Source organism: Lepisma saccharinum, chromosome 25 (genome assembly GCF_977018435.1).
Source record: "Lepisma saccharinum chromosome 25, izLepSacc3.1, whole genome shotgun sequence".
Lineage (NCBI taxonomy): Eukaryota > Metazoa > Arthropoda > Insecta > Zygentoma > Lepismatidae > Lepisma > Lepisma saccharinum.
In genome coordinates, this window is record NC_139253.1 from 6,241,368 (window position 1) to 6,253,632 (window position 12,265).

A 12,265-nucleotide genomic window follows, 5' to 3' on the forward strand; every position below is an offset into this window, starting at 1 on the left:
ACCGCGGCCACATCAGGCATCAAGGAAACATAAAACCAAATTTCTAGGCGTAGGGATGTGACGACCTCATCGCCCAATGACTTGTTCACTACAGTTAGTCAACCAACAGAGTGAAATGGTCAACATTTTTCTCTGTTGGGATTTGCAGAGCTGTCATGTCATGGTTCTATGAGCGTCCCACAATCAACAGAAATGGGATAAGGTGGTGGACTACAATGTGATCCTCCCAGCTAGATCCGACGGATCCGCTGACCAACGACAGGTGCGGTCCTCCATTCATATTGGGGGTTAGGCGTAGAGCTGACAACTCTGTACTGTAAAAAGACATGTCAAGAAACAGCAATATGAGGCCATGGATGTTCCCAAGGTAAAATATTCCGGAGGTAAAATAGTCCCCCATTCGGATCTCCGGGCGGGGACTACTTTGGGAAGTCCCTGGACTAAGGATAAGATTTACATTAGGAATAAGGATATTAAATTAGGCACCTGGAATGTTCTGAGCCTTTACCGGCCTGGAGCATTTCAGTGTACAGTTAAAACCTGATGGTAAGAGACCTGTAGGAAGGCCAAGACGAAGATGGAGGGACAACGTTGACATAGACCTAAAGGAAATCGGTAGGGATGGAAAAGAGTATATAGATCTTGCTCAAGATAGGGACAGATGGAAGGCCTATGTTGCTGCAGCCATGAACCTTCGGACTTAAGAAGGCTAGAGAGTTAGTTAGTTAGTTAAAACCCAATTTTATTTCTCTAATATCTGTTTGTGGTTGTTCACTAATATTAGCCGCCACCCCCACTTGACATTCTGCCCTGGTCCCACTGGCATAGTCAGTGCGCCCCTGATGCTAAGGCTTCTAGTTCGATTCTTAGTTTCATTATGATTTATCAGCTCATCATATCAGCTCCTCATCCTTACAAACGACAGAAAAGGCTCGGTTAATAACGATAATAACTTTTTTCGTAGCAAGATTACTGACGTAAGCCGCTTTCGAATTATAAACAAAGAATAACGTTCTGAATGGAAGTCCGAGAGTACTGAAGAGTAATTGCAGTCTTTTAAGTGAGTTTCAAAGAAACGAGACACTGAGTGGATAAAAACAGAGCCAGAAGAACGCTTTATTACTGCTTCTTGGCTTTCTCAAAGTGACAGCTGTCAAAATGTTGCGTGTTGTAAAACATTGATCAAGGAGCTTCTATGGCTATGAGAGACGTTCAGCTCAGGAACGGTATTGTGACATCCGCCATATCTTCTTTTAAGCTTCATGAAAGACACCACGCGTAATCATTGCAAGTAAATATAATCGACGGCCGTATAAATGGGGTGCGTTATAATTAGGGTGTTAGTGTTAGTGTGTTTAGTAGCACTAACACTAGGTTCTTATGAGCAACGATCTCTTCTGGCTGTTGACTTCTTTTCGTCAAGAAGCATCTCACAGGTAACGGCGTTTGTCTGTTGGGATGTAGAAGGTAAGTCATGAGTCTCTCACTAGCCTCGTATATTAGAACATTAATAGTTATTAAATATTATCATTAAGTATAATGCAGTTGAACGTTTTGAAGTTATAGATATTAGTTTCAAATGTGATACTTTAATCACAAAAAATATAATAACTTTTCTTCAATAAAGACACATAAACTATTATTATTCTTCAGACATTCTCTCTCTCTCTCTCTCTCTCTCTCTCTCTCTCTCTCTCTCTCTCTCTCTCTCTCTCTCTCTCTCTCTCTCTCTCTCTCTCTCTCTCTCATTTCCCTAGTAACGTCGTCTCTGCAATAAAGGGTTCCAGGCTTTTGATTGATTGAAGTAGGTTATTTCACGTCGCTTTCCCGCCCCTTTTGGCTAATCGCGACTATCGGGATGAGTGATGATACGATGAAATTGATGAACGAACACTCACAAAGAACACTTATGCCCAGGCTTGGATTCGAACTCGGGACCCCTGGCGTCATAGCGAGCTGTGATAATCACTGCGACGCGGAGGCTCACGGGTTTGGTACACGGTGGAAACACATAGTGGTTAGGATCCCACATTAAACCGTAGGTCCAGTCCCGATTAGCCTAGTTTTGCAAAAAGTGGACTTAAACTTCTCGCTTCCTTAGATACAAGGGTTGGTTGTAACAGTTGTCCCAAGAGGTCGATACGGATGCCGGTACCGATGGCGATGTATCGGTATCGGAAAGTAACGGCTAGGCCCTAAAGTAAACACATTAGAGGATGTAGAGACATGGCTCCATACATTCTCATTCTCGGGCATAATGTGGTGTTGAGCACTGTACCACGCTTCGACAACTGTTATCTCCAGATGACGGTATATCTAGATGGACACTTAGAGGAACAATGTATCTGCGAGGGAGAAAATCAAAAAGTATAATATCTCCGCTTTGTAATGAAAACAACCATATGTGAGCACATGTGCTTTTTTTGCATCAGATGTATGTTAGCCGAGATATTTAATGTTTTAATCGCTTTTTCGGAAACGGTGGCTATTTTGCTAAAATTACATTTGTCCAAAATATCTCACGCAATAATTGAATTATTTGCAACTCTTTTGTCTACTGCAGATCGGAGATATCTTACAACTAAGCTCTCAGAACAAAGCATCATGGTGAGTGTAATAGATTCGTCAAAGGTGGAATACAACGTCTCCCGATTCTTGATCACAAAGTTCTTCAGGAATGGTGTACTAGTGGATGAGTCCTGTGAGAAAGAACTACAGCTATTACAGGATGTAAGTCTGGCACCTGATATTCTAATGTTATAATATCTTTGTTAATATTGATTTTAGTAATAAGAGCGATTAATCAAAATTGATTATTTATTTGATAATAGGTTACCTATGCTACATATGCTCATAATTCAGCAAAAGTTTTGCATTTGCATTAATTCTATGAATACTTTTTAACTTACATTCACCTTGAGAAATTTAATGTTTCATTTTCTAGCTGGTCTGAAAAATAAGAAGTATAATTTTATTCTAATTGTTAAGTAACTTGCAGTTGAATTCTTTAGCTATATTGTAAATTTTGTTATCTTTCTTGTTTTAAGATTGTGCAAACACTTTGTGCTTTTTATGTAAGAACTTGATAGTTTACAAATTATTTTGTTTCTTAAAACTCTTGAAATGTATGTGTACTTGGAATATTACTGAGTAGGTATATGGATTTATGGTGACTTTCAAAGAAAATCAACTGGAAATAAACAGTTACTCTTTCTGAGGGTGCATGCGATAGTATATTAATTAATGAAACGAATGTTTTAAGAAAAATAATAGTTGCTAGTAACTTTTACGTTTGTGTTTTTCACATTGTAATATTTCTGTATCGGTTAATTCCTAACTTTTGATTTAGAAATGTATATCTTAGAATCTATTCTTGTTGACAGATTAAGGTTGTTTTATGTAATTGTGGTCAAGTTAATCACGACGAGAAAGTGAGAGGATAAAATGAAATTTGGAAATCTGAAAAAAATATCACTGGCCTGATTTAAAACACAAGCAAACCTGGGGTGGGCAAGATAAATCAGCTCAAAACCTCGATAAGATCTATAAGTAGCGGGATTTGAACAAAGAACCTTCCGAATACAAGTGTTGAACGAAGCATTTTTTATTCCATTTATTAATTTTACTTCAGGCGTCAAGAAATGGAGATTTTACCGCTAGAAACCATTGGTTGATATTAGTGGACCGTGGATTCGAGAAGAATGGACCAGTTCCTAGTTTCACTGATTCTTCCATGTCACCAGTTCATAACGTCTCCAGTTCGACTTCCATGGCGTACACTGTGAACCAATCAACCATTCCCCCATACCTTGACATCTGTGATGACGCAGAGAAGAGAATCTTCCGACCGAAACGTGAGGACAAATCTTTAACAGCGAGAAGACACCACTGTCTCGATGTTGAGGAAACTGTGAAGTATAAACTGATGAAGGCAGACATGTTGGTGAACAGTGAGGTAGTTGTTGCAGTCGTGGATGAAGGAGTAGAGGTTTGTCTTCTGGATGTGTACAGATTAAGGGAGGGGAGACCTTTGAACGTCACCCACCTTGGTCTGTGGGATGAAGAGAAAGGTCTTCAGTGGTTGGTCTCCGAGAGCACCATGCAGAGAAGGACGAATCTTCACGGGGAAGAGTTACTCGCAGCAATTGTGGTAAGTTATCACCAAAACAGTTGTATGAATCAAATTAAAAACCTTAATTTATGTTTATTATACCTAAAAGATTTATGCATGTAGTGTTGCACAAGTTTGCTGCATTTCAACGTAGACCCATTTTTTATCTACATATATTTTCAAGTCTGAGTTAGTGCTTGTATACTCCAAGAAGAAGAATCTTTGGGATGCACGTGCAGTCACTTATGATGAACCACTGCGAAGGCCTTTCCACCCATCTGCCTGCGAACAGGAGGTCACTATCCATCTGCCTCCTCCATTTGTAAACTTGCTGATGTGATAAGATATTCAATTTTCATTTGCCGGAGAATTTCTATAAGTTTCAGGCTTCCAGAGGGTAATAAACCACTGTTCTTCAATTGTATATGGAGGAGGCACCATTTTTAAAAGGACAAAAATTGCTTTTTGACATTCACTTGATCAGTGTTGCAGCCTCGAGGTCGTTTTCTAAGTAACAGTTGATACCTCATATAAATTTGATTTGTATACAATTTTTGTAGAGAAGGACTAAAATTAAATGGTGTGACTCAGTTGTTAGCATATGCAGATGATGTAGACTTACTGGGGGATGATGTGAATACAATTAAGAATAATGCTAAAATATTTTTCAAAACTGCTAAAGAGATAGGTTTGGAAGTTAACAAAGAGAAAACTAAATATATGATTACAGGCCGAAACCAAGTGTTAGGTAATAATCAAAATCTAATTATTGATAACAACTCGTTTGAACCAGTTTCCTAATTCAAATACTTAGGAGTAATATTAACAAATGAAAATTATATTAAATAGGAAATAAAAAGTAGGCTTAATTCAGGAAATGCATGTTACTTCTCTCTTCATAAACTTTTGTCTTCTCGTTTAATATTTAAGAAACTAAAAGTTAAAATATACAAAACAGTAATTTTGCGTGTAGTATTATATGGATGTGAAACTTGGTCCCTTACATTGAAAGAGGAACATAAATTGAGAGTATTTGAAAATAAGATCCTTAGGAAAATCTTTGGACCTAAAAGGGATGAGGAGACAGGTGAGTGGAGAAGGTTACATAATTTAGAACTACATAATTTGTATTCATGTCCAGATATTATTAGAATAATTAAATCAAGACGACTTAGGTGGGCAGGCCATGTGGCACGAATGGGAGAGGAAAGAGGAGTTCACAGGATTCTTGTTGGGAAACCTGATGGTAAGAGACCTGTAGGAAGGCCAAGACGAAGATGGAGGGACAACGTTGAGATGGACCTAAGGGAAATCGGTAGGGATGGAAAAGAGTATATAGAACTTGCTCAAGATAGTGAAAGATGGAAGGCCTGTGTTGCTGCAGCCATGAACCTTCGGGTTTAAGAAGGCTAGAGAGTTAGTTCAATATTTTCATTTGACTCTCCCTCGTAATAATATGGCGAATTAATATGCAAATATGAGTGAAAATAGGCAAAATATGCTCTGAGATGAAACATTCGAAATTTTCAGCAACAAGTGTTCAGAGTGACATTCAATCGATATGGATTGCCTGGTGAAGAACCTACCTCCCAGGAAAAAGCGGAAAGGATAAAGGAATGATAAAGAAATGTCGTTTGATGATATGAATTGGAGGGGAGGAAATAATGATACTTACAAAGTCGTTGCATCTGTAAATTTCTGGGGAAAATATTATTATAATATTAATACTATTTGACATAATTAAGCTTCATATTGTTTTACTCTGCTCTCCAGATCACGAGACCTGACAAAGCCAAAGATCTAACAGACTTAAGGAATAGGAAGTACAACCCGATGGCCAAATTCAACTACATCTTGGCTACCTACTTGTCTGATATGCTGAATTTCAGGTTGGTTTCAACTGTCATTCTTCGTCTTCATTATTCTTGATATTACATGAATTTTCTTCCACTGAACCATTACTAGAGTACATTTTACTTTATCGGTTGTGTCTTTCCCACGTAGGAGACAAGCGACGCATGAAGCTTTTGGTGTCACTCCGGTACAGAAGGTAGCATTCATTTCTGAAGGTTCGTTTCTAAAGTTCAAATCACAAACCCTGAGACCTTCTGTAAACAAAACCACCTGCATGCAGAAAGCATTGCAGACTCATAGAAGTAAAATAATCCACACGAAAATCAAGCGTTGTTACAGGAATCATTACGTAAGGTAAAACAATGGCCAATTTGTAGTATGGGATACGCTGCCGCAAATGACGTCTCACTTTAAACCCAATGCTCTTTCTTTTTTTACTTATTGCTTCACCTTTATGGTTAACTTCTTGCACCAGTAATCATTTCCCATAAATTTGGCTTCTTTCTTGCATGCGAATTGAATATATTTTACTTGCATTTTTTTAGACAAAATGATATAACATGGTAATGTATATTTCTAAGGATGATATAGATAGGAGTGTATTTGAAATTTGTTTGTAGATTGTATGTAAATTGTATCTTATGTAAATAAAATATATGATGGACATAAACAGCCATATGAAATGCTGTAATTCCAATAAACATATTGATGCTGATGATCAAAACAAGACAAAGAAAGTTCGTAAATTTATTGCGGTTGGAAACTTTGACAAGCATCCTAATAACGATTTTTGTTCCGCCAAATATAGTGCACCTCGTAAAATAACTTGGTGACATGGCAAGGCAAGATAAGTGTGAACATTTTGTAGTAATATGCATTGTAACTTTCAATGAGCTTAGAGATTTGTGTACATAATGATATTTTATAACATTGGTTATTTTCTAAAAATAATCATGTGAACAGCAAGGAAGTAGTGCAACTTAGTAATATTGCCTGACTTATCCTTAGAAAAATAACATGCCGAGTTCTATGCGTGCGGGAAGGTCTCCGTGTTCTCCGAGCTTGTTTTCAAAACACCAGCAAGGACAGCCTTTGAAAAGGGGTGAGAAACCGATTCAACTCAATATTCATGTAACGTTCTGTCAGTGGTATCCTGAGAAACCAGTAAATGAAGTGGTTAAGTTCGTATCCCAGTGCAGTGGTGTGTCAGTGTCTGCAGTTTTAAGGGTTATGAAAGAGAGAATGACCGGGAGAGTAACAATGTATGCGGCTGCATATTCGTCTGATGTTTTGAGAACGGGTTCTCACATTCAGAGGCTCTTATATAAAATGAATAGGTGCGGCGAACTATGAGTGTAACAGCAGATGATTGCGGTCATGAATCAGCTGACGCGGAGTGATACATCGAATCGGTGAGACCGTTTGTTTACAGAAGGTCTCAGGGTTGGTGATTTACACTTTAGTCACAAGTGTCGCTTGTCACATCGGTGTGAAAGTTTTCAATAATTGTTTAAGCCGCGTCCACATAAACTTAACGGAACACCGTTCCGTAACCGCGTAGCGTATCACGCGTTCGTATCTGGACGGTATTGCGTATCTTGCACGCGCAACCTGAGCCCGCAACAATTATGTTACACGTCGTCAGGGTTCGCTCCGTTCCATGACTTGTCGGTTTTTCCGCGTCGCATCAAAGGGCTTAGCGCGTTCAAGTTGCAGCAAGTCTGGACGTGCATACAACAGAGACCCGTAACTCTCATTCCGTGAAAGTCGAAGAGAAACATGTAGTGGACCCAAGAAAGTACTCTAAATTTTATTGAGTTATACAGAGAGAAAGAGATCTTATGGGATGCCAAACATTACAGGCATTTCAACAAAAGTTTTTGTACTGCCACTAACTGATTGAAACTTCATATCCGCCAGCAGGTTTGAACCACCATATTTAGTTCTACGTTTTTATAATTGTGTTTCCCTTTCCTTTTCAATGCGTAATGCAGGTAAATGTACGCTGCAGCGACTTCCATGTTCGTACACACTCAACTGGTGGAACGCGGGAATGTTGCAGTTACGGACTCCGGTGCGGATTGCAAAACTTTCATGCTATAACGTCGTCGCGTGCATTGCCCCGTATCAACCTCAATACGCTACGCGGTTACGAACGGTGTTCTGTTACGCTTATGTGCACGCGGCTTTACACATAGCATTCACAAGATCTTTAAAACTTACGAAATTTTCAGACCGGAGCGACAAGGAGGTTCCACACCGAAGTGAGAAGCGACATAGACTCATCCAGTCTGTAGAAAAGCATTCACTGCGTACAAGCGACCAACAGACGGAGGCGACACGCAAGCCACAAGGAACACATGCAGCTTCTCGTATCACTCCGGTACGAACTTTTGCATGTCGGTTTCCATGTGACACATGCTAAAACAATGTCACGGTCTGGGGTGAAGGAGACGTTACATGGGATGCGTATTTCTACTTGTTAAGATTTTCAAGTATAAAGACACCCTCTCGGTACTTTCGTAGCTTATTAGTACAATGAACACATACGCAGAGAATATCTAAAGTTTGTGCCTAATTATCTAATCCTAATATTTTCTACTAGAGACTGTCTAAGTTCGTTTAAAGTAAGAATAACCTTCATTTACATGACTCAAAGGTACGGTTAGCGCAGTCCTGTAACGGGCAGCAACTTCCCTGAACAGGCATGCTGTTTTCTGAAGGGGGGGTGGTGTAGCAAATTGGTTTCCAACGTCAGTGGCTCTTTATGCCTAAGTCCATTGCCTCAGTTTTGCCCGTACTGGGTTATCACAATATTTCATATTTAGTTGTTTGGCATTTATCCATATTTAGTAATCACAGGATTCACTATTTTTACCTGTTTCCAGTTTACCTATCCCAACCGTGGCCGTTAGCCAATGGTCTGGACTTATCCGTTTTCTCATCCTTCTGATTCGCAAAGAGACAGTGGCGGTATATGCTTTGATGTAACGCTGTGACATTCGTGGAGTGAAAAGGGTTTCTAGTATGTATCAGGACTGACGCCAATCGATTAGTTCAGAGAATTTAAACAAAATATGTATAAAGGGTTCGTTGTAAGGGAAGGTTGATAAAGTTAATCCGTTCCAATATTTACATATGCATTCAAGTGACCTTTTCAACTTGCATTTGATCTATAACAAGTCCCAGATATTTGAAGGAGTGTGACGATGGGTGTGTATATAAATTTGTACATTTCTGAATTTTTTTCTTATTTTACGTCGCTTATCTGCCTCTTACACACATTGCGACGATGCGAATGACTAATTATAACACCAATAAGCCTTGTTTCCATGATATGAAAAACTCAATATGCTGACCAAGGCAGAAATTTATTTTATTATAAAACATAAACTAAACGTAACGTTTCAACCTTATAGCAAGGTCTTCTTCAGACTCTGAAAAAAGGACGATATATATATATACAAACATTACTCCCCTCCAGACTATTAGAAAGTAGTTCTGGAACAATCTAGCAGGTGGCTTTCCCTTGTCAACTGTACTTCCACCTGAAAGAGAATGTCGCTGGACTCTTTATCTCACGCTCTCCTTCATTCTTCTTCATTCTCTCCTCTTTCTCTCTTGTCCTGTCCACTCTTTCTAACACCTTCTTCCATCCTTTGTTTAACTTCAGTCCCCCATTCCAGTTCATTGTGTCTTCTTCACCTTTCTTCTCTATTTCCTTGGCCTCCTTCCACTTTCTCACTAGTATTCTCTTCTCCCTTCCTATCTGCTAAGCCTCATCCCACTCTATGTCATGTCCTGTTTTCTCGTGTGTTTAAATATCGCATTTCTCTCTCTCTTAAGTCGTACATCATCCCTATGTTGTTTCAACCTGTCTTTCAGCCTCTTTTTTGATTCTCCTATGTACACACTCTGACATTCTTTACATTTCACTTCGTAGATAATCCCTTCCTCTTCTCTGTTTTCCTTTTTCTTGTCTGCATTCTTCGTTATTCTTAAAATGCTTCTCCCTCCCTTCCTGTAATGCTCGCTTTCCTAAGCACTTTGCATATCTTTTCTGTAGCCTTCCCCATACTCCTTATTCCAAACCTCCTTTCTTTTTCTTTCTCTTCCTCTTTTTCTTTCTCTTCCAATTCTCCCCTGCCACTTTTGTTCCATCTGATGATGCGATGAAAGTTACGAAGGAACATTCACAAAGGAAAAGCTATGATCACCTCGAGACTCGAACCCGTAACCTTTGTTGGCGAGATCCTTCGACTTCCACTCGAGGTGCACGACCACCGATGCGATTTGATCCCAATTCCACTACAAAAATAGTTGGCTTACTTTATGCTCCACGTGACGTCACGTACAATGTAGTCAACATTGCCAGGAATCTGAAGAATTTCATTCCTATGCAGGTTAAAACTGAAGGTTGTGAATTCGTGGGGCTACTTCAGGAACGGCGCCTTCGATGGGATGGTGGGAGATGTGGCCAGAAAGGAAGTGGATCTAGGGATATCAGCGATCAACATCACAGATCTGCGTTTGGATTACATCGACTACGCAGCTCAGACTACAAAATTCAGGTAATGCTATTAGTTTCAATGAAAATCTTATTGAAATATCTATTCGCCAATTTTAGAACCTTTAACTATGCTATGAAGTAACGCCGTTTGATTCATATTTCTAGTTCCTCAAACAGCCTTAAGGGTCTCCCCGATGACTGATTGATTTTGTTTAATTTACTTCGATTTTCTGCCATTTTTGGCTAATCGCGAAGATGAGTGATGATATGATGAAATTGAGGAAGGGACATCCACAAAGAACACCCATGTCCAGGCCGGGATTCGAACCCGTGACCAATGGTGTCGTAGCGCGCTGTGCTAACTCCGTCACGGCGATTGACCCGATGGCGTCGTTGCCTTGTAATCAAGAGATCCCGGGTTCGAAACCAGATTGAGGTGCACAGTGTTTATGATACAACTTTAAACTGTAGGTTCAGCCTAATTATCCTATCTGTGCAGAAAGTGGACTTAAGACAAATCAAATTCGAAACAGTTTTAAAATACCTTGGTCTACAACCATGAATAAAATTATACATAATTTTTTGATTCAAAATAAAAACCAAAACTAAATTATGCACTAAAGATATAAGCTAATACGAGTAGATACATGATATAACAATAAGAACCGTTCTCTTAAATGATATTTTCTTGGAGATATGAGTTAATATTAACTGTATAAGAATTTGCAATGGCCTCTATGCAGCGACTTGCTTTAACCAAGAGAAGAGAATCCATCTTCTTAGCGTGTGGTTGTTGAAATCGTTCAAAACTTGATGTCGTTGATGCATAAAAATGGTGTTTGACATAGCAGCTTAGCTACAAATAAATATCCATGGGGTAAAAAATAGAAAGGGAGCGAGATTTTTCATTCAGGAACACTCGTTTGTTCGTATTCTTTATGGTCTCTTAGGAGAATCAGTCAGAGCTTGCTCGGATTGCAACTTGTTTCTTTACAGGGGACTGACTTCCTCTGAAAATATCCTTAAACTTTTAAGTTTGACTCCCAGAAACGCGGCAACAGAGCGCAACAGACGCGTTTCTGGCGTCTCCATAGGTGATAACCCTTAAGATAGCCTGCAGACTTCTGGTACGGAAATTCCCGCTTCGGTTCCGCGCTTTTCCCTGTAGTGGGCGTTGCACCATTTGATTTCTGTTGTTTTCTGTTGGCGCGTTTCTCCGCATCTCATGTCCTGGTAAACGAAAAATTATCAGAAATAAAACGAAGGTACAGTCAAATGAGCCAAGGAAGTCAAGATAAAAGGTTCAGTGGAATTACAAATCGAGTTTAATTGACAAGAAAAGACAATCCATCGAAACTTTTCGTACCTTAAAGGTCTACAGAACCCTCAAGTTGTGGATGATCTAGAGATGTCTTATCAGACCAAGAGATGGCGTTTACGTAAAGGTTTTATTCATATGATATTTATAACTATTCTTTGGTAATAACAAGCAATTTTAAATGTTTCGTTTGTTATTAATTGTACTATATTCAATACGAACTGATATTATAATAATTTCCAGAAATTTCTGCTTAAGAAAATGAAACTAAGTAGTAAAAATCGCTTATTAAGTATCAAATTTTAGTGTTAAAGTTCTAGATTTGGTTAATTCCTTGAACTATCCATCTGGAAAATATGATGGTTCTCAGTGTGTAGAGAAACATTAAATTCCTTCCCTCCCTCATTTTCATTCAATAGTTTTGCCACGTGCCTGGACTTGCCTAGTTTTTCAGCATCCAAGAGAAGTTAGA

The 12,265-nt window shown here is 39.0% G+C and overlaps 1 protein-coding gene across 1 annotated transcript in view; it reads left to right on the forward strand.

Annotated features, from left to right (window-relative positions):
• Positions 1-5,977: 5,977 nt before the first annotated feature.
• Positions 5,978-12,265, forward strand: part of LOC145979003 (ionotropic receptor 84a-like) — a 34,792-nt gene continuing 28,504 nt past the window's right edge. The window contains exons 1-2 of the mRNA XM_083112062.1: positions 5,978-6,000; positions 10,369-10,536. Of these exons, the coding sequence (XP_082968188.1) occupies positions 5,987-6,000; positions 10,369-10,536 (182 nt within the window). The 5' untranslated portion in view covers positions 5,978-5,986. The remainder of the gene's footprint in view (positions 6,001-10,368; positions 10,537-12,265) is intronic.